The 27177-nt window shown below is 37.0% G+C and overlaps 1 protein-coding gene across 1 annotated transcript in view; it reads right to left on the bottom strand.

Annotated features, from left to right (window-relative positions):
- Positions 1-27177, bottom strand: part of CNTN6 (contactin 6) — a 310426-nt gene that overhangs the window by 62179 nt on the left and 221070 nt on the right. Inside the window, 4 exon segments of the mRNA XM_070455653.1 lie at positions 16338-16488; positions 18652-18781; positions 20373-20509; positions 25808-25992. Of these exon segments, the coding sequence (XP_070311754.1) occupies positions 16338-16488; positions 18652-18781; positions 20373-20509; positions 25808-25992 (603 nt within the window).

The following is a 27177-nucleotide window of genomic DNA, read 5'->3' on the forward strand; positions in this document are numbered from 1 at the left end:
GGATAGAGACAGAATAAAAATGCAGTGCTGTCTCCAGATGGAGATGATCGAATAGGCACAGAAAATAAAATCTAGTCTCTCTACTAAATGGTATAGATCACATTCTGTGAAGCACAATCACTTATTATCATTAATCAATTCTAAACAATGGAAAATACATACCAGAAAATTCAGCAAAATTTGTGGAAGGAATTCTTAAATATGTTATCATATCTTTTATTTTTTCTGCCTTTTAGGAAAGAGCACAAATATTCTTTTCAGTAAAGAGTTAAGTTCAAAAGAGAAAACAAATGTTCTCAATTTGCAGATATTTCTGTTTTTTTAAAAATTAATTGCTTTACCTATTTTTGGTCAGCCCACATGGACTGAACCTGGGCCCTCAGCAGTGAGATCACAGAGTTCCCACAATTCTCTTAAGAGTCCGTCTTTAGAGACTTGCCAGATGAAAGCTTAGAGGTCTCTTCCCCAAGTATCTAGCAGAAGATTTGTGCTCCATTGCTTCCCTTCCTGGCGGCTCAGTGGAAAGACATGGATTCAATCCCTGATCCAGGAAGATGCCCTGGAGAAGGAAATGGCAACCCACTCCAGTATTCTTGCCTGAAAAATCCCCATGGACAGAGGAACCTGTCGCATTACAGTACAAGGGGTCTCAAAGAATCAGACATGACTGAAGGCCTGAACAACAACCACAACCCCTTGTCTGAATCCCATTTATCCACCCAAGCCAACTTTGATTTTCACTGTTTCAGACACAGCTTATGCCTCTTCCCAGGGTCTCAGTGCCATTGGCTGCCAAAAGTCCAGATAATGCAGCCCCACTGGTAAAGGGGCAGCCAGCACAAAAATCCCATTTTCTTTCCTTTCAAAAACTTTTTATTCCCAAGTAATTTCTGTATGGAGACAGTCTATGTAAGCCAGCTGATGCCAGTCTGCCTGTTGTGTATTTATGTGGGTTGAAGTGAGCCACTGGCCTGCATTGCTGCCTATATTTACTTGCTTCACTCTTACTTTTGCTTCCTAGGGAATCTGGAGTAAAATATGTAAGTTTCTCTATCATACCGCTTCTCTTACTCACTATATTTCACAGTACTCTTTCTGTCTCACCAAATATTAAAGATTAGCAGTTTTGTCCCAAATTAATAAAATGATATGGGGAAATCCATGGTAGTCCAGTGGTTAGGATTCTGGACTTCCACTTAAGGGGCACAGGTTCAGTCTGATCTTTGGTCAGACAGGAACTAAGACATCTTGTTTAAAAACTAAAAAATAAATAACTTACTTAGCCATAGCCAGGATGCAGGTCTTTGCATCCTGATTTCTACTGAATCATTATATTACTTTGTATTTTGAATTTTCCTTTATTTAAAATTGAGAAAAAGGTAGACTTCCTACGTAGGAATCGACATCCTTCATCCTGCCAACACATGCCTAGTCTCCCTCATTATCAACATTCTCCACCTGAGGGGTACATTTGTTACAACTGATAGAGTCACCCAAAGACCATAGTTTACCTTAGAGTTCACCCTTGGTGTTGTACATTCTGTTTGTTTAGAGGCATATATAATAACATGTATCCGTTATTATAATAATGAGCTTTCCTGATTGCTCAGCATTAAAGAATCTGTCTGAAAGGGCAGATACGTAGGAGATACGGGTAGACGCAGGTTTAATTCCTGGGTCAGGAAGATCCTCTGGAGAAGAAAATGGCAGTGCACTCCAGTGTTCTTGCCAAGATAATTCCATGAACCAAGGAGCCTAGAGGGCTACAGTCTATGGGGTCGCAAAAGAATTGGACATGACTGAACACCCATGCACACGCATTATTATAATATCGTACAGAATATTTCCACTGAACTAAAAATTCTCTGTATTCTACCTATTTGTTTTTCCCTCCTGCACCTATTTATTCGTCCCTCCTTGGCAACCACTGATTTTTGTACTGTCTCCAAAGTTTTGCCTTTTCCAGAATGTCATATAGTTGTAATCATACAGTATATAAATTTTCAGATTGGCTTTCTCCCTAGGTAATATGTATTTAAGATCCTTCCATGTGTTTCCATGACTTGTTAGCTCATTTCTTTTTAACACTGAATAATATTCCATTGCCTGGATATACCACAGTTTATTAGCCATTTGCTTACTTAAGAATATCTTGGTTGCTTCCAATTTTGGCAATTATGAATAAAGATGCTATAAATTAGATAGTGTGCAGGATTTTGTGTGGACGTATTTTCAAACCCTTTGAGTAAACATTAAAGAGTACAATATCTGAGCTGTATGATAAGAGTAATTTTAATTTTGTAAGAAACTGCCAAACTATCTTTCAAAGTGACTGTACCAGGTTGCATTCCCATCAACAATGAATGACAGTTCCCATTTCTCCATATGCTTGCCAGCATTTGGTGTTAGTGTTCCAGACTTTGGTCATTCTAATAGGTGAGTCGTGGTATCTTGTTTTAATTTACATTTTCCTGATGACATATGCTATGGAACATCTTTTCAAATGTGTATCTACCAACTGTGTATCTTTTATGCTGAGGAGTATGTTAAGGTCTTTTGCCCATTTTTTAATAGAGTTGCTTTCCTATCCTTGAGTTTAAAGAGTTCTTTGCACATTTTAGATAAAAATCTTTTATTAGATGTATATTCTGAAAATACTTTTTTCCCAGACTATGGCTTGACTTCTCATTATGTTGACATTGTCTTTCACAGAACAGGTTTCTTTCCTTTTTTCATTTTAATCAAGTCCAAGTTATTATGTCTTTTCTTCATGGATCTGCCTTTGATATTGTATCTAAAAAGTCATGGCCTTTCCCAAGGTCACCTAGATTTTCCCCTATGATATCTTCTAAGAATTTTACAGTTTTGTTTTCTACATTTAAGTCTGTGATTTATTCTGAGTTTTTTTTCCTTTGTGAAGGGTATAGTCTGTGTCTAAATTTTTTTGCATGTGGTTGTCCAATTGTTTTAGCACCGTTTGTTGTAAATAAAATCCTTACTTTATTTTACTGTTTCTGCTCCTTTGTCATAATTTTCTTTCTAGACAAGCTTTCACTCTAAATAGATTGTAAAAGTAAGCTTTTGCTTTTTTTTAATCTAAGTATAATTGCTTTACAATGTTGTGTTAGTTAAAGCTAAGTTTTTTGCTTCAAGTGACTTAGGGGTTTTAAGACCATGACCTCTAAAATAAGCTTGGTTTTCCTTTGTGTTCTGACTCGCTCCTGTTGGCTTTGTTACTTTGGAAGCACTTGTTTTCTATGAAAATTTATATGAAAATGGGAATAACTAGTTATAACATCAGTTTGTTTTGCGAATTAAAATTTTTAAGTGCATTAAAAATTCTGAGTTAAGCCTAGAAGATAATGACTACCACCAAATGGTAGCTGTTATTATTTCTTTGTATTTTTCAAGAAGTCCTGTAATTCATAGAAAGAAAAGTGAAAGTGAAGTCTCTCAGTCATGTCCTACTCTTTGCGACCCCATGGGCTGTAGCCTACTAGGCTCCTCTGTCCAAGCGATTTTCCAGGCAAGAGTATTGAAGTGGGTTGCCATTTCCTTCTCCAGGGGGTCTTCCCGACCTATGGATCAAACCCAGGTCTCCCGCATTGTAGGCAGACACTTTACCATCTGAGCCACCAGGAAAGTCCATATTTAATACAGTTCTAATCATGAAACTAAAGTTTTAACAAAATACTTCATACAAAAATTAATTATTATGTTAATATAGACCCTATTGAAGGGTTTCTAATTCTTTAGTTTATTTACAGAAAATACTGTGATAATATTCTTTGCATTTTATTAGTCTCTTTCCTATCTCCAGACAAGTATTAGTGTTTCTTTGGTCTTTTGTATTGATTAATATCATGGACAGTGTGTTTAAATTTATATGTAATGGGACGTGAGTGAAGCAGGACAAGTAAACAAAAATAAAAACCTACATGGCATGGCATCAGAATTGGTAGCATATTTTTTTCAGAAAATACACTTTTCTCAGGGGAAAAACAGGTCATACATGCCATTTTTTTTTTAACCACTCTTACTGGACAAGAGAATATATATTTTAAACAGATTAAATAGCTAGAGATATGTTTCTCATGAACTGATTAATCAAAGATGATTTAAGTGTCACTATACAGTTAACTGAAAGCATTTAGCTAGCCAAAAAATTATTTAGAGGTGTTACCTGGGGAGATTAAAAATGAAATCAAACACATTTTAATTTGCATAGAAATAAAAACATAACTGCCACCAGTGCCTAATTTTTTAAAAAAATTCCTGATTTCTGTAGTTGCATTTTATACCAAATGCATAATTACTGGTGTGAAGAGCCAAATGTTTCAAAGTTAAATGTTTAGTTAAATTGTTCTAAACTCCAAAGAAGAAATCAGGCATCATGTATTCAGACCTTAGAATTCAACAAAATGTGACTCTGTGTCTAATATACAGAAATAATGTAAGCAACAACTTTGTAGTGGCTCACAGACAACACAAATACAGATTTAGGGTGACTGAAAATTGTGATATAAATTAGGAGATGGCAGAGAAGAGTCTTTGCTGAATAATGTAATTATTTGGAGTCATGATGTGTCTTTATTTCGATGGCATGCCAAAGAGTGTGCTGCTAGGCTGATTCCCATAAAATGTGAAGGAAATGTGATTTAAAATTAACAAAATAGCATCAGATGGAAAGCTTAGCTAAATTAATCCAATGAAAGAGGCCTAAGAGGAATATTTAGCTGTTCAGTAGAAGCAGGGAAGATAAAGAAAAGTGTCTCCATTTGCTGCAGTATTTTAGGATGCCTGAGAAAACACAGAAGGGAATTAATACAGATTCATATGCTAACATGCCTTACAGCCCAAGCAAATCAAAAGAAAAGACAGGAAATTATAAAGTTGGCAAGGGACAAAAAGTTGTGAAAATAGGACTTAGAAGAAATGTTTTAAAAAGGATGCTCCCAACATAACTAGAGGAGAATGGATTGAAAGGACAATGGGAGAAAGAGTTGTGCGTAACAGAATGGAGAAGTTTGCACATTGTGAGGACCTTTTGGCTACACTGTCATTACATTTATGATGATGAGCCTATTGTGTGATTTTCCTCAGGGCTTTAAAATTTTGCAAATGTAAAGTTATATCTGCAGCCCACTTTGAGATAGATAGATGAGATTCAAACACAGCCAGATGAACTTAAACTAGTAAGTTTATCCCTGAGGTCCTTGGTTTCCCTCAGATATAAAAAGTGAGGAAATTGGGCTGAAACATTCATGATTATTACCTTTTTCACTCCAGCTTTGTACTTCAGGGATTACAGAATATGTGTATCTGGGAAAGTCTTCCCCTCGCTATCTTGAACATGGGTAGTTTTGAAGGTGGTAGATGCTAGTGGGATTTCCAATTTTACATCCCCTTTGGCTACTGAATTATTGACTTCCTCAGAAACTTTACAAAACTAAGTTTACAAACTGACTGGGCAGGGGGAGGGTCAACTGGTTTGCCTCCTTGTCTGCTGACTCCAATTCCTTCTTCATTGTAACATAATTTCATATCTAGATCAAGTCTTTTATGTAGCTTAGGAAGTTTATCCTTGTGTATTGAAGTTTCATATCCCTGTCTATATGTCAACAAAAATTATAGTTCATGTTACATTGAAAATCTAAGGGGTTCCTGGTGGTTTAGTGGTTAGGAATCTGCCTGCCAATGCAGGGAACATGGGTTTGATCCCCAGACTGGGACGATCCCACAGTCCATGAGATAACTAAGCCCATGCATCACAACTAGTGTGCCTATGTCCTAAAGCCTGCACACCGTAACTACTAAAGCCTGTGTTCCCTAGGACCGGTATTCTGTAACAAGAGAAGCAACTGAAATGAGAAGCCCATGCACCATGACCAGAGAGTAGCTCCTGCTTCCTGCAACTAGAGAAAACCCGCATACAGCAATGAAGACCTGGCTCAGCCCTAAAGAAATAAATTAATAATTTTTTAGAAAAGAAAAGAAAATACAATCAGTCATTTGAACATTGTGGATGCAGGATGCTAAGCCATTAAGTGAACTGATTTATTTTTATTATATTGATGTCAATTAAAACTCCCATCTTACAGTATGTTGACAACAAATGGATTTATTCTAATACCTTTGATAGATATAAAGATGGAATTTGTATACGTCACTGTTTTCAGAAGAGCTTTTGTCTAACTGGAAAAAAATGAGGAACAAATAACGTGTGCAGTATGACAGTCTGCCTTTAGAGCCACAGGTGGACACTATATTACTTCAGAAAGCTAATTAAAAACCTACAGCATGGTGTTTAAGATTACACGTGGCTTTGCAATCAGAGCTTCCTGGAATGCTTTTCTATCATTTACTACTCTGTGATTGTTGACATGATGCCTAACTTCTGTAAACCTTAGCTTTAACCATCTAAAAAATGTGAATAAATGATACCCCCCATAGATATCATGTGAAATTTAAGTGGTATTGTATCTAACATCTCAACACGTTGTCTGTCAGTTGTAGGTAGGATATTACTGGATATTATTATTATAATTAGGTATGATAAGGCTCAGGTTCAACTATTGCAAGGGTATATTGCTGACTGAATTGGTTAATCTAATCTGAGAAGGAATGAAACTGTATGTTATTAAGTATATCGAAGAATCCCTTGAATACTCAAAGAACCGACTGTTGGATGACTCATAAAATAATTTGATTCTCTACTTAGAGAAATCATGGATGAAATACATCCTGTATTGAGGAAGGAAAATCTATATCTATATCTTCAAAATGGCATCAAGTATGAAGCTAACTATGGGTTACGACAGCCACACAGAAAGTCTGCTCCTCCCACATTCCTCATCTAGGAAATTTCCACCTACCCTTCAAGTGCTGGGTCAGTTACCTCCAGCCTGCATTTGTGAGTCTCCACCCCATCCTGTCTATGGTGACACACCCCACCGCACTGGAGCTGTTGCTTCCCTGCCTGCTTCCCTCACGAGACTCTGAGCTCATTCAAATTTATAAACCTAGAAACTTGCACATGGCCTGTCAAATTGGTTTGCAACTGTGCTTATAAATAAATGAGTAGCTTGACAAGTCACACTTGAGAATCAGATTTGTCACTCTAAATCAGGAATTCTCCAAGTCTGCTCTCAAGAGATCCAGGAGATTCTTAGGGCACTCCTTGGGTTGCTTGTGGCTGGAAAGTGGGGAGGGTGTTGAGGGGGGCTCTGATTCTCTCTCCAAGATATTAGCTAGATTTGTTCAATTTTACCTGTTTTATTAAATGAGCTTGTGTGTAAGTTTCATTTGGAAACTTTTTAATTCTATAGTGGCAATTTTTTGAAAAAATAAAGGAAATAGGGAAATAGTGACTTTAAAAAAATGCTCTGACAGCCTCACTCTTCATTTTGAAACTATTAATGAGACTAACTGACATTTAATTAGTTTTTTCTTTCTTCAACTGGATCATAATTTCTACCAAGACAAAAATTCTGTTTCTGTTTCTATTTATTTACTTTCCTTGTGCCCACTGGTATCTCTAAGAAGGTGTAGCTGTAACAAACAGCTTAACAAACCTGTGAAGCAACCATTTTCTTTACCTAAGGAGCATTATACCTTAAGCCCATCAAGTCAGCGCTTCTTTCTTCCAAAGTCAAACCAAGAACAAAAGGTGATTTGTATACATTGTACTAACTGACCTATTCTGTCTTTAAAATTATTTCTGCTGAATATTTATGAAAACTTTGGAAGATATAAATGTCACTCAGAAATTAGAAGCAAGCACATAAGTAAGTTGACACCATTTGAAGGCTAATTGTATTCATATTTTCAAAACTAACTGAGCTGAGCAATGAGATAAGATGAGGAGCTGAGCATGTTGATATAGAAAGCAGAGTTCTTGGAGGAAAGAAAATGAAACAAAATTTCTATTTTTTAAATGATTTGTTTGCACCAAAGCAGTGTTTCTCTTGCTGCTATTGAACAGTCTCAGCTTTATTTGGAAACAGAGTGAATTTGCAAAAATGCAGATTGCTCAACCCTGCTTCATGCCTATGGACTCAAAATCTTGAATGCAACCCTGGGATTCTGCATTTTTCCACAGTGTTCTTAGGTGCATTATCATGCACGATCTTGAAATCTTAGGCACAATAATCTTATGCATGATAGTGAAAGCTACTGATCTAGCCTATGAATTCATAGCAACTCTACAACGAAGCTTATATGCATTTTCAGTGATAGTTTCTAGTACAGGAATTTATAGGATGCTATTTATTTGTGGAACTTCTTTGCCATATTTACCCTTGGCTTAAATCCACATGATGTTATTACCCATCATTAAAAGATTTTAAGTAGGGAACTAAAGCAACGGTAGCCTAAGCAAGACAGCAGTGTAAAACAGTGCATACCCAGCTGGACAGGTTGGGTTTAAAGGCAGGCTTTACATCTTTAATGAACTGGAGCTTTTTCAGACCATGGCAGGCAGGTGGTTCTATAAGCATTGTGCTAAAGGGTCAGTGCTCCAGGCCAGTGGAGACCAGTGGGGATAAAGGAAAGAAGACTGGATGGCAAGAGGGAAAAAATAGGGCAAGAGTGACACGGACACACATAGGATTTTAGCTTGTTACATCTTTGCGTGACATGGGCAAGAGTATCAGATGGCTCTTGACATCTTCAGCATGTATTCCCTTGGAAAAGCTCACCTTAACAAGGCTCTCAGGAGTTGAGTATGAACAACTTAAAATTTTATTACAAAGAAGCAGCACAGAAGGGAGATAGTAATAAGCCTGGCATTATGCAGACTGTCATTCTTCCTTAAACATGGGAACATATGGTTCATTTGCCTATTTGATACTCATGCTACCTGATGTACTAAGCAGTATTACATTAAGTAGTTGATGATACAAACTAAAATTAGATTTGTTTGCTTGTTCATTAGGAAGCTCTGCAAGGAGTAAGGGATAGGAAAGCCTCCTTGCCAGTTGCTACATTTTGGCTAAAGTTGTGTTCAAAAAAAGTGTGTGTGGAGGGGATATTTTAAGACTGAACGATTGGGAATAAAAGCTTAAAGAGAATGGAGGAATAATGGTGATTTAGAAAGCAGTTACTGAAAGATACATGCATACGATGTGCTCAGTCACTCAGCCACCTCCAACTCTTTGCCATCCCATGGACTGTAGCCTGCCAGGCTTCTCTGTCCATGGAATTTCCCAGACATGAATACTGGAGTGGGTAGCCATTCCTTTTTCCAGGGAATATTCCTCACCCAGGGGTCAAACCCATGTCTCTTGCATCTCCTGCATAGGCAGACACATTTTTAAATAATGTGCCACTGGAGAAGATATATAGAAAAGCGTCAAAAGGGAGGGCGCACCGTATAAGTGGCTTCCTTACAATCAGGCAGGCAGACTCCCGAAGGCTGATTTACAAAGTAAGATGCTTGTGACAAGGCTCCAAGCAGAAAGTGGAGTGATAACAGTGTTAGGCAACAGGTTCTGTCACTGTTTGTAACTCTGGAACTACTTTGTCCTGGTGGCTTAGCAAGAAAAAGAATGAAAACACTCATTTTTAATTCTGTTTCTATGTCACTATGCTAAGGACTTCCAAATAGGTTCTCCCAAGGGCACCTTTTTATCCATGAAGAGAAGAAAGATCAAGTGACTTGCTCAATAATGATCAATTCTCTCTTGGCACAGAGAATGTCATCTCATCCTTCTTCCTCCTCATCTCCTTTCTCTCATTTCTGCTTCCCCTTTCTACTCCTTCCTTGCTCTCCTCAGACTCCCAAAAATCTCTGTTGGGTCTTGGAAAGAGGTCTTAGGAGTTGAAGTGTCATGCAGATGGAAATGGAGTGGGCCTATCGGATTGCAGCAAAACTATTGAATAAGCATCACTACTAGATTCCATGCCAGCTTATGGGTTCATACCTTGCCAGGGGATGCAGGCATTTTGTGAAATGCTCAGAGACATGAAGGTTTTAATGGTGTCATTACTGTAGAAGAAATCACAAAATCCGTGATTTCATAAGATCTTTTTGAAGTATGTGTGTGTGTATGCATATATGTATATGGGTATATACATACATACATATATATATATATATGTACACACACTCACATAAATCTAAGTGGAAAGAGGTCATGAAATTGGTTCCAAAAGGTCCAACAGTCCTCTTGTTTTAAGTCTATGGACTCTGACCACATCCTGAAACCAGTTGTTCAGGGGTAGGGGCAGAATCTCTATGTCTGAGTGAGTTTGATTCCCTATGAATTTCAAAGTATCCTTTGTATTCAGCTTTTTGAGATTACCAGGGTAAAACTAGTACAAATGTGACTGTATACTCTGTGGCTGAAGGTGTATTCAGATACACCTTAGAAATGTATCTGAATATGAAAAAAAAAAAACTGTGCTTTGATTTTTGAAAAATATGAAAAGCGTGTATACTGACTGGCTTATGGACATGCTTAAAATAGTTATGTTCTTTATTAATGGCAATTTAACATATAGCTGGATTTTACTTTACTTCATCTTATGAAATGAGAGAGAAATAGGGTAGATGTTTTTAGGAAAATGAAGCATATGGTGTGTTACTTATTAATTCAATTATTATTCTTTTGATAATAGGAAAAAAAATCGGTCCATCTCTTTGTTTTTGTTGTTCAGAGAGTGTATATCCACTCTGACAAAATCTCAGGTGATTTAGGCTTCTTTTTGTATGCTGCCTGTCTGAGGACAGCTTTGAGCTGTTGGTCCAGAAAGTTCACATTTCCTACATCTTCTATTAAATTCAAGAAGTGATCCCTGCACAGGTAGCCAGCAGTCACTGGGGATAAGGAGATAAATCTAGGCCTTTGATTTCTGTCAGTTCACTTGCTAAGTGGATCCACAAGGCAAAAAAGAAGTGATTAATCAAATTTAGCAGATGTGGAATTGATTCCCTCAGTTGCCTCAGAATGCCTTGCAGAGATAAGCTTCATCTGTATTCATCTTGACTTCCTGTGGTGAAGTCTCTGGTTTTTCCCTTGGCTGGTGGAGGTAAGAATGTGTAACTTGGATTTGCATAAAGGTTGGGATAACAGCAGTACATGCAGCCAATGGTAACAAAGTATAGACAGATCGTCCATTCTTTTCACTCATTCTGTGTCATTTGAGTCACACAGCTTCAAGAGTGAGACGACTATTATTTTCTCCAATTATTTTTAATGAATTAACTGAGGACCAATTAAATTAAAGGACTTACTAGAATTATCAGCTAAGTGAGAAGTAGAGTTCAGAACAGAAATCAGATATTCTGACTCCAAATAACTGAAAAGGAAAGCAGTTTCTTATGGAGGGATATTATGCATCATGTAGTCGGCTACTTAAAACTTACCCACAGCACCTAGCATAGAATTTGAGGTATAATTGTTGCTCATTAAATACTTACAGAATGAATGAATGAACACATTTTGGGCCTATTAATTGTTAAATACATTTTTGGTTTAACTGTAAAAATCTCAATTCAGATAGACACAAAATAAAGTGACAACTCACTTTGACAACTCATAGCAATCACCATATTTGGCACAATCATTTGGTCACCTGAACAAATCAGTAAAGCATGTATAAAATTTTGAGTATGATAGAATCTGCAATTTCAACCTTCCAGGCTAATGTTTTGCATTGATTTCTAAAATATAATCTCTATTCTGGCAGTCACTATGTGGGTAGCATGTTAAGTGTTTCTGTTAGGTTTTTTTTTTTTAATTATTTCATTTTAAATAAATACAAGAACAGTGACCTTAATTAAAAAAAAAAAAAAGAAGAGTAGGCTAGTGAATTTACCCAAGGTCAGGCCCCTTATCAATGATAGAACTGGAACCCTGTTTTCTGATTCCCAGCAAAGGGCTCTTAATAATACACTCCAGTTTCTTCCTGAGGAATATACCATTGCTTCTCTTCCATTTAAATGCTGTTTCTAAATGATTGGTAACTCCAGAAAGAATGAGGTAGATAGAGTATGACTATACATTTCTAGCAGGAAATCAGGCAGCCTTAGGGCTCTGCCTATTTTTAGTTGGAAGAAAACTTTTCTTCTCTGACAGCTGGCCATAAATAGACACTGGTAAAGATGGAACTCTTAAAATAGTCAAGACTTCAATTGTGACACATAGGTCAATAAGAAATGAAAACCATATTCAGAAATGTTGCTTGATCTGAATTATCAACACATGAATTCAGTAAAAATCATGTGACAGTAGGCTTCAAAAAATAAAGAGTTTGAGTATGTTCTCCATTATTTGTAGAAAGGAAAAGTTCTGGAAACAGAGAAGGCAGATTGGGCATTAGGTCTAAGCTTTACATCAGCTATAAGCTGTATGCTGTCTTGATTCATGTAAAACTGGAAGAAATTTTCAAAAAATATATATTGCCACCATTTTTTTAAGAAGTAAGCCATAGAGTAAGGTTACTTTGGATAGATTTCTTTAGAATTCTTTCAATTGTCTCTAGATAGATAGCTACGCTTTATTGGAAGCAATATAGTGACAATGAAATTTCAAAGTAGACAGGATGGTATAGAAGTTTTAAAAGAGACTAAAAACATGCGTTTCCCCATATAGATATTTCCAAGGTCAAGAACTAAAAACTGCTCCTACTTGAAGTCATTTAAGCTGTTTTCTGTATCTGACTCTTTTAATCTTCCTATGTATACAGTTATATTATGCTTTAACAAAAGTATGAAAGGATAGGAATTACGTATATTATTTAAATATAATATTCAAGCTGATGTGGCATTAAAAAGTATGTACTAAGATTCATTATTCTGTGTTTGAGTTTGTGATCTGGTCCTGTAAAATTTGGAAATGGACTAGGTCTCTGTCTCCTAGGATAATTAATTTCATTAGTTTTGGAAATTTTGGCTAACCCTTTGGTACACACATAATATATACACACACATGTGAGCACACTCAATGTTCAAATGTATACACAGACTATAAGTCAAATAACTTTTATTCATATATTGCAAATGTTACAAGAAATAGTGTGTGGCATTAGATACTCTTTTAATATTCTCCTCACCAAATTATTCTTGCACTGTGTGTGCTATTTACAAGCTGAATGCAGTTACTTTGCTAAGACCTGGGATTTGTCCTGGCATCGCTGATTTGAGAAGGAGAAAAGATCATGGGGAAAAGATTCAGTTACCCTCTAATGGCTCAGATCAAACCTATAGAAGAAAAAAAATCAAGCCTAGACCTGAATGGGCTTGAAGAGACCACTTTGTTCTCTGTTGTCTTTTAGGAAGATGTGATGCTTCTAATCCATTTTACATATAGAGGCCTAACAAGGACATGTGACTTACTCCAAATTATGGTACAATTAGGACTGAATAGAGGCTGAGCTATGTCTTCATTGTACCATACCACCTCTACAGTAGTAAATAGTTATGCCCTTTCTTTCCTTCCTCTTCCTTTCCTTCCTCCCTTCTTTCTTTCCTTTTTTTTTTTTTTTTTTTTAGTATTTTTCTATTGGAATATAATTGCTTTCCTGTGTTGTGTTAGTTTCTTCGGTACAGCAATATGCATGTGAATCAGTCATAAGTAAACATATATCCCCTTCCTCTTGAATCTCCCTCTCACCCCCACATTCCACCCGAACTAGGCTCCCAGTGTGATGCAGCAGCTTTCCACTACTTACCTAATTTACACATGGTAGTGTATCTATGTTACTGCTACTCTCTGAATTCATCCCCCACTTCTTCCCCTGCAGTGTCCACAAGTCCATTCTCTATGTCTGCATCTCCACTTTTTCCCTGTAAGTAGGCTCATCTGTACCATCTGTACCAATTTTTGATAGATTCCACATGTATGCATTAATATACGATGTTCGTTTTTCTTTTTCTGACTTCATTCTAATTTTTATCTGCAGCCTGTTTGAAAATCCCCATGATAAGACTACAGAAAGGCCATCAAGTCAACACAAATAGAAGCATAGGTGCTGCGTTTCTCAGTAAGCTATATTAAGTCTTGGTCTTAATGAAACCAGTCCTCTCAGAAGACAATAGAAGCAAGGACAGGATAGGAAGCCTGAAGAGACCAAAGTCTCACAGAGCTGGCTGTGTGTGACCTTTGCAAAATACTGCTTAAGGTCATCTATATCTGGCAGAGATATATATCTGTAATTGTTGTACTCTACTGGGGCTTGATTTTTTTCAACTTATTAGGATGCATATTCAGAAGATAATTTTGTTTGTTTTCTTTTGTTGAAACATGTAATGAAATTCTAAAGCAGTGAGTGAATAGAATCATGAAAGATGGGTCTGTACATAAAATTCACATGGACCATTCTTTTAATACCAGTAAGACAAGAATGAATCTGACATAACTATTAGTAACTGTTCTGGGACCAAAAAGTTCCCAAATTCATCCTCTATACAAATAAAACATAAATATGAAAAGCTGTTTTAAAAAGCAGTTTCCCTTGTACCCTACAAAGCTTTCTCTCTCTCTCATTTTCTTACCTTCATCCAAATCTTCTCCCTTTTTTTATCTCTTCCCAACATACTTACTTGCATTCAGATCTTTAAAGGTTATGGAGGGTAAACAGTAGTCATTCTTGTTCTTTAGGTGAAAACTTACAGTCACTTTAGTAAATGAAGCAGAGCTAATCAATTTATCCCAGTGCTCAGTACAGAGCCTGTGTTTGAGGCTATGGGATTCTCTTGAGTTTTCCCGTTCTATAGCAGTGCATTTAAACCTTGATTAGGATTGAGGAGTGAAAGAGAAAACATTTAACATCCAGATCTGTTGGGAGTGCTTATAGCAGTCTCCTAGGTAGTTAGAAGGGGAGGAGACCAACTGGGTGGGCACCAGCTTTCCTTCCATCTTTTTCACCTTTCTTTTCAAAGCATCTGTTCTTATGTGTTGAGGCATTTCTTCCCAGAATAGCCATTCTGTGAAGCTGGTACTGCCTCACATATTCATCCTTTTGGAAACATTCATTCATTCTGCAGATATTTACTGAGTTTAGGTTCTATGCCAAGGCACAGGGAATACAAGAATAAATTTGACAGGATCCCTATCCTGGGAAAAGCTTCAGTTTTAGGCTACAGAGTCCCTGGGAGACAGAAGAGGAAAAGAAAGAGCGACTTAGAAAGAGCTTTCTCTTTCTTGTCAGGAGAGAGTGTGCAAGGCCTCAGCGAGAGAGATAACAGTGAGAGCATTCTACACAATCAACACTGCTTATTTGCTTGTTTTAACCTACTTTTCTCTCTTCCTGACCACAAATGCAATCTGAGATCAGAATTGACAAAACGGTGTCCCTTTGGACAACCCGTGGATGTTTTTTCTGGCCCAGAAGTTTCAATGTCAAAATTTAAATTTCTAGCTTTTCCTGAAATTTTAAAAATTCTTCCCATAAAGCAACATTTGGCTGAATTCAGATTTGTGACTATACATTTTAGGTGTAGAACTCACTCTCCACTCCTTCACAGGCTTTTGAGATTGACAGACTGCCACTTTTTTTTCACAACAATTGAGCTGTCTTTTCTTTTACCTGGCATATCTTGTTATTTATGTTACCTGCCCGGTATGTAGATGACTTTGTGGCACATATGATGCTGAAGAAGTGCCCATGAAACCATTTTCATACCGTCAGCACCATGGCTAATTCATAGTAGCACCCTATTGTGTATCTGACCACATAGAAACACACGTGGGTCCTTAAATTAGAGTTGGAACTGAAGTCAAATCAACTCTGAATATATAAGGTTCTACAGCACAATGGAATGAAATGTGTTATAAGTAGAGAAAAACACCTGTTTTGTGCTGTCAAAACTCTCCCAGAGAACTTGCCAGTGCTGATCTGGGATTTCTCAATCACATTCATAATAGGAGGAAACCTCTCTTCTTTCTCTATGGGAACTCTCTACATTTTTTTTTCATGTGGTGAATTCATTTTGTCATGGAGTGAACACCTGTGTGACTATTTAAAAACCACAACACCAGGTGTGTGAGTACGATTGTCTCTCTCCTTTGTGCAATGTTCTTCTCACTGATTTCTCAGCAGGCTGGGCCAGGAAAAAGGCTTCAAACTGAATATAGAAAAAGGTCTTAAAGGATTTCTTAAAATATATCTATTACAAGCACATGCACTGAAAATATTGCAGTCAAGTTATACAAACAGTTCATAGCCTTGTAAATTCCTTTTGTTTATACCATCATGTGAAAGTGTTCAGATCTCCAGATACACAGTTGCAAGCTTACTGTAAGAGAATTTTAGAAAACCTAGTAAACCCTAAAATCTGGAAGATATTATATTACAAAATATTTAAAATATTAAAACAAAGGAGATTTGTTTACCTTTTGCTTTGTCTCAGGCTTTCTATTCCTCTTTTCCAAGAAATAGTGGCCCTGGGGAAAGCATTCGGTTTGCATTCAATCACAATATCCCCACCAACTTGAACAACTGAATATTTTTTAAGAGGAGTTTTGGAGAAATCAGGAGCTGAGGCTAAAAACAAAATCACAGAATTATTCAATTACTCATCTAATCAACATGTGGTAACCGAAGAACTGATGCAGTATCCTAGATAGAATCTAATATCTGTAAAAATAAAACAAAAAAACCCCCTCTTTTTGAAGCTACTTTTCTCAAGTTGTTTTGGAGCTAATTGTGGACTTGGCATTTTGGAGTCACTGTTTCCATTTGTAAAATGAAGATGGCAATAGATATTACCTCAGTCAGTTAGTCTGGGTCTTGACTGAGGTAACATTCAGTAAAGAAGGTTAAGTACCAAGTGGCACAAATTATTTGCTCAGTAAATGTAAATTATTTTTGTTTTGGTAATGGTCATTGAGATAACAAAAGCAAGCTAGAGTGAGGGATGAAGCAAATTACAAAGGCCACATTTTTTATAGTATTTATAATAAAGAAGGTGAAGATGGTTTCACGAGAGAGAGAGAGGGAGAGAGAGAGCACACACAATGAAATACCTCGTAAATAAATGAAAGCAGTATATTATTATTTCAGATTTCTTTAGGCATACCATTAACTGGAAAAATGGAAATAGTCTGCCTTCAGCTGAAGCAGGCAGGCTGAGTAGAAACTTTAACAACAACAACAGAGGAAAAAAACAAAAAAAAGTCTTTGTCAGTTTCAGCTCTGTCCTCACTAAATAAATCTTGAACAAATACCAGTTCATAAGGGTGATAAATAATTAGACAGCCTGGGGATACATCTAAGTCTTCCCAGCTGCCTGCCTGTGGGAACCTGTGTGTCCAGTTCTCATTCCTAGCGTAAAGTCTACATGAGTTTCTTTCAGATATGCCATGCTGTCTTGTATGGCTTCTCTGCCCTTGCACTGACCTAGCATACTTTTTCTTCTGATATCTGTTTAAAGAGAAGGTCTTCAATTTAGGTTATATTCAGATGATAGCACCTACTCAATTCTTGACTGTAATAATCATTATATTTTAAAATTTAGCTTTTTTTCTCCCTCTGTAGAACTATAGGGTCTATAAAGATCACTTTGATATTGATAGTTCTGTTTGCAGGGTTTAATACGCAATAAATGTTCAATAAATGATGATTGAATGAAGAAACAAATGAATCAGTGTCCATCACCCATAGACTTATGAAACTTTGCCGTTTTACTTGATTCTTCCTCTCATCTCCTGTGTTTATACTGTTAAGGAAGTCTCAGGATGAAAGACATCACTGAGTCATTTATGGTGACAACTCCACTGGCTGAGTGTCCCAGAATATCATCCTCAAACTGCTTCTGTCTCAATATTTTCCACTATAGGGCCTTATTTCCCAGCTTCCCTTGAGGTCTGAGTGGTCACGTGACAAGGTTCTAGCTAATTACATATAAGGAGCTTGATGTAAGAACGCAGGGAAAGTTTGCTTTTCTAGCGATATGGGCTGTCCCCTCTCTCTTCTTCAGCTTTCAGTATGGACTTGATTTCTGTAGCTACAGCACTCATCCTGGATGCAGGAGGCTATAACCATGGTAATAAAGTTTACAGATCATCAAGCCACAGTGCTCTTGCTCAGCTACCCCCCCCCCACCCCCCACAAAGTTCTTCTGCATGTGTGCATGCTAAGTCACTAGTCATGCCCGACTCTTTGGGACCCCATGGACTGTAACCTGCCAGGCTTCTCTTGTCTATGAGATTCTCCAGGCAAGAATCCTGGAGTGGGTTGCCATGCCCTCCTCTAGGGGCTCCTCCTGACCCTTGGATTGAACCCACATTGACAGAGAGATTCTTTAACACTGAGCCACCTAGAAAGCCTGAAGTTCTTGTGGAAATAAATACATCCCTGTTTAAGTCTGTAAATTAACATTTTCTTTTCTTATTTGTAGCTGAAAACTTTCCTAATAGGTGCTTTTTGAGTTGTATTCAAAATCTCATGCTGGATCAATTTGGGGGGAGCCACCTCTGGTTTGGTTTCACCCAATAGTGGGTTCCTCCAAGCCCTGATGTGTTACCACATCACCCAAAGCAGAGTAATAATTCCCATTTTGCATACTTTAGAAGCTAATTTAGACATTTCTCATTATTTCAAGGAAAAGCAATTTCTAATTTACAGAAAAATTGGATCCATATTACATATAATCATAGCTTGCTAAAATGTCAGTTTGAATTTTTTGGCTATAAATGAATGACTTACCTAATACTCTCAATTCTGCATTTGCATAAATTATCTGATATTTGTTTTCTGCAGCACATTGGTAGATACCAGAATCTGACACATTCAGCATAGTTATGATGAGTGTCCCATTTTCTATTTGAATTCTTTCCTAATAAAAGAAAAGTCATATAAAGATGCTAGTGCGTTAATGTAAGCATGCTGTTAACATTTGTGCATATCTATGAGCTGTTGCGTTATGAGCCCTGTTGCTTATGAAAATGAAATTAATATACTTCAATATCCCTGGCAGCTTTCTGGACTTTAAAAAACAATGGGAATGTTCTTAACATAATTTTAGTGGTTAGTTTATTTTATGTTACCTTGTTTCTTTGAAAATTGGCATTTTTCTGCAGAGAAGGTATGAGATGGTTGGATGGGATCACAGACTCAATGGACATGAGTTTGAGTAAACGCTGGGAGTTGGTGATGGACAGGGAGGCCTGGTGTGCTGCGGTCCATGGAGTCTGAGTCAGACACAGCTGAGCGACTGAACTACCTTTCTGTTACGCGGTATATAGAATAATTTGGAATACTCTACCATTTCAGTTTTTTCAGAAGACATAGTCGACAATAATGTTAGACATGGATAGAGTGACTAGCAAATTTCCATGGTTTTCCATCATAAAGTCTTAAAAAATTAAAATACGATGACTCAATAATTTTCTAATTGAGTACATAAGTTGAAGGAGCTAAATTCTTTTCTGCAGTGTACCATGAAGTATGCTTAAACATACTTAAACATGCAAAGTCTGTTACAGAGTCCCATTTTGGGTACAATTTTGAGTGTATAGAATAAAATAGTTTAATAGGGTAAATATAACTTTAAATATTTTATGTTACCTATCACCATCCTCTAAAGATAGTAAAAGTAGACTGTAGGACACAGGAAATGTTGTTTACAAAAAGGGATGAAGGAATTAAATTCCAATAAAGCTGAAACAAAGAATAGCATTCTATTCAGGTTCTAAACAACAGATGTTCTTTGTTTCTCTAACTGAGCCTGAAAGTGCAAAGTTGAGTGGTGAGCTGACACAATTATTAGGATAATTTGATGGGAAAAATAAGCTTGTCTTATTTTCTATATATTGTAAAGCATGCTTTAATTTGAAAAATGTGGATAACTGCCTCAGTTTTCCACTTTTCTGGATTTAGAGACAGCTATTAGCTTTCTTAAAAACCAAGTTTCTGGGTTATGACTGAGAGCGTGGGTTCTGAAATCAGACAGATTATGCTTAGAATATCAATGCTAACCTTAACTAGCTGCTTTGTGAACTTGGACAGATAGACTGAAGCCCTCTGAAACAATTTTTTTCACTATGCAAATGATAATCATATCTTTCTTGTAAAATTGTCATGAGGATGCCATTAGATAATGTGTGGAAAATATTTAACATAGGGCCTGGCTCATATGAGAGTTCAATGAATGTTGATGATAATGATATCATCTGAATATGGATCAATCACTTACTAAGTGCGACTTTGTACAAGTTATGTTCTCTACCCGTAGATTTCTCATTTGAATAATGGGAATGATTTTAATAGCCCCTTTGAGTTTAAGTATTACATAAATTAGGATATATAAAGGTTATACTACATTTTCTGGCACCTACTAAACATTCCAGAAACATTAATTGTTGCTGTTAGTAATAAAATTTCCCTAGCAGAGTAGGTGGAAGTTTAATATCACCATAGCTACTTACCTCCGGATTGAGGCGTTCACCATTCTTTAACCAGGTGTACCAAGGGTCTGGCTTTCCACTGGCTTTGCATTCCCAAAATAAGCTGTCGTAGATAGACAAGTATGTATTTTGGATTTTTTGTTCCCATTGTGGAGGGGCTGTTTCAAAAAGAGGCAAGAGCAACTATTTAGCAAATCAGTTAGCCAAAACATTATGCTGCATTCCAAGGACTATAGAAATCAGAAGGACAAAGTTAGCTGGGTCTAGTAATACTGCACTCCTGATTTGAGGGAGGGGAAATGCAGGACCCCCAAAGTGGGACAGTAGGAACTCTGTTGTAAATATCAGTGGACCTTTTGCGTAAGATTGATATTTGCCATCTATCACTTTGCTGCATCTGTGTAACAATTTTGGAGCTGTGGGAACAAGGCTAAAGGATAATTCCATATTAGATATTAGTATATAGGTCAAGTTAGTAAACGTATATCAAATCTGAACCTTCTGTGGGCAAAAGGCCATTAAGTATATTTAGATCGAACTAACTAAAATAATTGTATCTATGTCCAATATAATTACAACTCAATAGTTTGAAGCTTAAATCACATATCAGCCTCATCACATTTTAGTAGGTTTTAATCAAGTTGTTTTTCCCTGTGTATAAGTCTTGCCAGGGAATGATAACTTTTAGAGTAGTATGTAGGTTAAGCATATAACTTTAATTCTAGGCATTAGTTTTCCAAACCTTATTTTCTAATCTGAGAAAGTTCAGCATAGTTCTGAAGCAAAAAAGCAACTGATATAATTGATGTTGAAATGCTATTTAAGTATAAGGTAGCATTATCCTTACTAACATTCATAGAAACAGGTGTGTATAAAATAAATTCTTTGAAATTATTATTTCTTCTATAATGATGATAGAAAACTCTCTGGATTTGCCATTTAATCCCTCTCCTTTGTTTAGGTCTGTTCTAGATATGTTGGAGTGGATGAGCTTCCTGTATAATTGCACTTAATTCTCTCTCCAAATTTCTATAGAGGAATTTTTGTATAGGTGTTAGGTAACCTTAACAAGAAGTTGCTCTTCAGTTGCTAGGTTTTGTCTATCTCATGAGTCTCCATGGACTGCAGCACTCCACACTTGCCTGTCCTTTACTAGCTCCCAGGGTTTACTCAAATTCATGTCCATTGAGTTGGTGATGCTATCTACTCATCTCATCCTCTGATGCCTTCTTCTCCTTTGCCTTCAGTCTTTCCCAGCTGACAACGAGACATAGTTAGAAAACAGAGAAGCCTGATTTTGTGCACAGGAAGTAGTCACATGTTTGTGTGTGTTTTAGTGCTGGCCAAGGGTAGGTTGTCAGGAAAAGGGAGAATCCACAGGGAAGGAGAGTCAATGCAAGAATGAGTTATTGAGTTGACCACCAAGTGGCGCTGGTGGTAAAGAACCCGCCTACCAAGGCAGGAGACCTGAGATGTCGGCTCAATCCCTGGGTTCGAAAGATTCCCTGGAGGAGGGCGTGGCAACCCACTCCAGTATTCTTGCCTGGAGAATCCCATGGACAGAGCCTGGTGGGTTAGGGTTCATAGGTTCACAAAGAGTCAGACACAACTGAGCACGCAGAGATGATTGTTACCCATCTTCTGTGAATGTATAAGGAATCTCTATGACTGCTTGCCCAGGAAAGAAAGAGGAAACATTTACTCACTGGCTTGTCCACAGTCATTCAAGGGCAGTGCAGGTGTTAACTATTAGCACATTCAGGTTGTGTGTGCTTAAATTTTGAGTAGGTTCTGCTGCTGCTGCTGCTGCTAAGTCACTTCAGTCGTGTCTGACTCTGTGTGACCCCATAGACAGCAGCCCACCAGGCTCCCCCGTCCCTGGGATTCTCCAGGCAAGAACACTGGAGTGGGTTGCCATTTCCTTCTCCAATGCATGAAAGTGAAAAGTGAAAGTGAAGTCGCTCAGTCGTGTCCGACTCTTCACAACCCCATGGACTGCAGCCTACTAGGCTCCTCCATCCATGGGATTTTCCAGGCAAGAGTACTGGAGTGGGGTGCCATTGCCTTCTCCATGAGTAGATTCTAGAAGGGGCCAAAGAAAACTGGAGCAGGAAACAAGATGGCCTGTTGTGCCACCTGAGATAAGACTCTGTCAGGCTCCATCTGCAAAATACGGCGGCAGAGGAGGTCACCGCAGCAGTGGTCGGGGTAAGTGGTACTGAGAGTCTTTGAAATGATGTACAAGTATATCTGACTTTCAAGGTTTTTCCACTGCAACATCCGCTTGCACTAAAAGAGAAGTTCCTTCAGGGAGCTAGTCAAGGAGGAGGAATCATGATGTCTCATTGTGGTGAAAAGTAAGCCAAGATGAACTCCTGTGGGAATCAGGGCAACCTCCAGTTACGGAACACGCTTTTCACAACCTTGAGGGATAATGGGTGGCAACACTTAGAAGAACTGAGTGTATTGATTAAATTGAATCATGTTTCATTTAATATTTTAAAAATTTAAAATTTGTAGATACTTGTTTAGAAATTTCCCTATTATACATTTGATCTGGGAGAAAAAATGCACACACACATAAAATCCACATAGCTTACAGGAGTTTCAGATATATATATGGTTTGTTGCTTAGTGCAATAGCTGTAACTTTAAGCTTTATTTATTTTTTAACATGTGCATTCTTTGGATGCTTAGGATTCCAAAGAATAAACTTTTAAATCTTCAACTACATGTGGTTCCAACTAAGTAGGAACTACCTGAAAAAAAAAACCAACAAGCTTAATATTTCAAGTCTACCATATTATAGGCTTGGGTATTGTTATTTATTTCACACTCTCAGTGGTTGTGTAATTCACTTAACTCCTCTGAATATGCTCCATTATTTATAATGATAATAATATTTTATAAACCTATTTTGGAGTATCTGTGCTCATCATGTGCTCAATCATGTCTGACACTTTGTGACCCCATGGACTGTAGCCTGCCAGGCTACTCCGTCCATGGAATTTTCCAGGCAAGAATACTGGAGTGGGTTGCCAGATGAGGACCCAATATAAATGGATAGAATTCTGAATTATAACTTAAGCATACCAACATAATGGACTGAGAGACTCTTAACTTTAAATTTTCAGGTATTTTTCGACTTTCAGGTAATTGAATCAATTCTCTTCTTCTTTGGAAATATGTGTGCATGTGTGTCTGCTGTGTTGCTTCGATTATGTCTGATTCTTTGAAACTCTAATGGACTGTAGCCCACCAGGCTTCTCTGTTGATGGGATTCTCCAGGCCAGAATATTGGAGTGGGTTGCCATGCCCTCCTCCAGGGGATCTTCCCTACTCAGAGATTGAATATGGGTCTCTTATATCTCCTGCATTGGCAGGCAGATTCTTTTCCACTAGCACCACCTAGGAAACCCTTTGGGAGCATACTGACAGCTAAATAGGTGAACAAGAAGCATTATTTTGTCTTAGTGACCGATTACCCATTATTCTCTCACAAAGGCCATTTGTACTTCTTAAATAGCTAATTTGGTTGTGATAACAGGTCATGTGGGGCTTCCCTGGTAACTCAGTTGGAAAGAATCTGCCTGCACTGCAGGAGACCCTGGTTCGATTCCTGAGTTGGGAAGATCTGCTGGAGAAGGAACCTACTCCAGTCTTCTTGGGCTTCCGTCATGGCTCAGCTGGTAAAGAATCCACCTACAATGTGGGAGACCCGGGTTTGATCCCTGCTTTGGCAAGATCCCCTGGAGAAGGGAATGGCTACCCACTCGAGTATTCTGGCCTGGAGAATTCCATGAATTGTATAGTCCATGGGGTCGCTAAGAGTTGGACACGACTGAATGACTTTCACTTTCACTTGCATAGGTCTTGTGAATAGACTTAGATGACCAGGTTGAAGAGCTATGGGAGACTGGGCAGAATCTCGTTTCAGAAGATTGTTCAAGGTTCTAGTCTCAGATCTAGCAAACATTATTTGAGATCTTGTTCAATTCATCAAAGGTTAATTACCTATAATATCACTGAAAATTATTTCTACATTTTATTGCTATAAAAATTATGTGAATTAATATTTGTAGAATCTTCTATGTAAGCTAGCAGTTGCTTTATCAATGTGGGAGAAAGTACTTTATTATTCATTTCCAGTTTATAGAGACCTCAATTTTCTGGTTAATTTTTTTCTTATCTATATATTTGTCTGTTTAGTAGAAAAATGACATACCTATTAGTCAGAGCCTGTGTGATATTGTGCTGCTCCTAAAAAAACTCCCAGTTACATCCTCATAATTTATTTACAAAAGAATGCCAGACTCCAGAGACTTTGGATTAAAAAATAGGAGCTATCATTAGAATATGTGTATAAACTCAATTGACAGCTTCTAAAGTGGCTCAGTGGTAAAGAATCTGCCAGCCAATGGATCAGGAAGACCCCATGAGGAGGAAATGGCAACCCACTCCCGTATTATTCCTGGAGAATGCCATGGACAGAGGAGCCAGGCAGGCTACTGTCCATGGGATTACAAAGAGCTGGACATGACTGGGTTACTGAGAACACGTGTAGAGACTCAATTAGCATACCTTCTAGGTAATTACAATACCTTAGAACTTCTGTTATTGAAATATATAGTTTTCTTCCAGTTACTTTACTATTGATTATAAATGTGTCACATAGAAACACGTCACACAGAAAATGACTTTTGGCCATGTATAAATGCAGTTTTTAAAGTCCTCTAGTACAGCAGTATTAAATATATCTAAGTTAAGAATATTTTAAAATCACCAAACATTTTGACAATCCTGAGGTATATTTTATTGTTTATTTGATGTCAAAAAAAAAAGTGAACTTCATGCAAGTGTGTATTTTGGCCTGATTGAAAGAAGATACAAGGACAAACATTAGAAAATATATGTTTTTATCATCTCTCTTAAGTCCATGAGAGATTCTTATAGCTGAGACAAATGTATTTTTGAATGAAGTAATGAGTTCATTTTTCTCTTATCTACATATATGTAGACAATCCTGGGAAATATAAACAAGTACTGAAAACTACCATAAGTATTATGCTTCTCCAGTTACTTTCTCCTTCTTTTGTAATTTCTGCTTGGGATTATCATTAAGATTGCCACAGGCTGTTACTGAACATATCAAGGGAAATATATTGAATTCTATTTTACTTTGTGTTATAAACTTCTATGGCTTTTAACATGACACTGCTCATATTTCAAAGGAAATTATAATAAGCAATAACATGCATAGACTATGCTGAAATTAAAGCCATATTTTAAAAATGGTCATTCTCATCGGCTAATTATTAAATTAAGCATCCTTACCTGGAAATGTGTCTTCTCTATTTCTCCTATGACACTTGCCTACAACATGCTAAACACTTTCACTATTTACTATGAAGGATATCACCAAATATTTCATAGACTTTGAAATTCTGTTAGCTCACCATAGAAAATGAGTTGACCCTTTGCAAGGTTTCTTCCTCGAAGGTTACTTGCAATACACTCATAGAAGCCTTCATCTTCCTGTTGAAAGTTCGGGATTTCAAGGATAGCTTGGGATTTGCTGTATTTGACTTTCCCCGGCAATGGGCTTCCATCCAACCTCCTCCAACTAATATCAGGGACGGGACTAAACAGTTATACCTCATTAGAATAGAAAATGGTTTAGTCTTTACAACAGCAGGATAAAATAAGAATTCCTTAAGCTTAACTCTCAAGGGAAAATATTAGTCAGTCTACTACATTGTGAATAGTTTTCAGATTATGCAGTCATTCGACATTCACTCATCCAGCAGTTTTAGTAGACTATTAAGTGCCTGCCATGAGCAAGTCACAGTAGTAAAATCAGGGAGTAAACTGATGACTAAACATGTTTTCTGTCCTCATGTTGCTCACAGACTAAGGGGGAAAACAGACAATAAACACAGTATAAAAATCAGATTTGAAAAGGAAAGAGGATGCAGAGATAGTAACAGGATTGTGTCAATTTAAATATGAAGGTCAGGAAATTCTGTGAGGATGTGATATTTAAGAGGAGGCAATTTCTTTCTATATTTACAGATTCTAAGGCAAAAATTCAGATTCCTCTATAGCTAAATTGGTACTAATAGGTCCCTGAAGACATACATGACTGGTGAGCTAGATTATAAAAGGAAATCAGTACTCTATAACAAACCCAAATGAACTGGGAGTATAGGATCTGCTATCCTCAAAAGAATGTATTATTTATCCACATTTATTTTTAATGACATAAAAAAAATCTGTATTGTACTTTGTCTCTTTTCAGAAAGAATGTGTTAACAATTCCTTTATTATAGGAATTTAGCTTAATATCTTATATGTAATATATTTTGTCTAATATGATTACCTTTTTAAGCAACAAAAAAAATGCATTTTATAATATATGAATCTAAGTGTCAAACAATAGAGATGAATTTAGAAATTCATGGTGAGGAAGGCCTTACTTGTACAGATATAATAGAATGTAATGAAAATGTAGGCTATAAATAAAGTTCTAACCAGAAAATATTCCCTAATAAACTAATCATTTGAAAAATCAACCCAAATCAATTAGCACTAACATCTTTCCTTTCTTATTTTCAAGTAATTTTTCATTCCCTTATAGATTTTCAGGTGCTTAAATAATTTCTGTTCTAAATGTTTTCAGTTTAATAATAGTAAATCATTTTGCAAAATCAAATTATAAACTTTGTAGAAGATGCTGGACTTTTTCCAAGTCCACAAAAATAATGTAGGAGAACCACTCAGTCATATACCAAGTGGTTGACAAATAAAGATCTATAGAATCTGAGCT

This window comes from Odocoileus virginianus, chromosome 26 (genome assembly GCF_023699985.2).
Source record: "Odocoileus virginianus isolate 20LAN1187 ecotype Illinois chromosome 26, Ovbor_1.2, whole genome shotgun sequence".
NCBI classification, from domain to species: domain Eukaryota; kingdom Metazoa; phylum Chordata; class Mammalia; order Artiodactyla; family Cervidae; genus Odocoileus; species Odocoileus virginianus.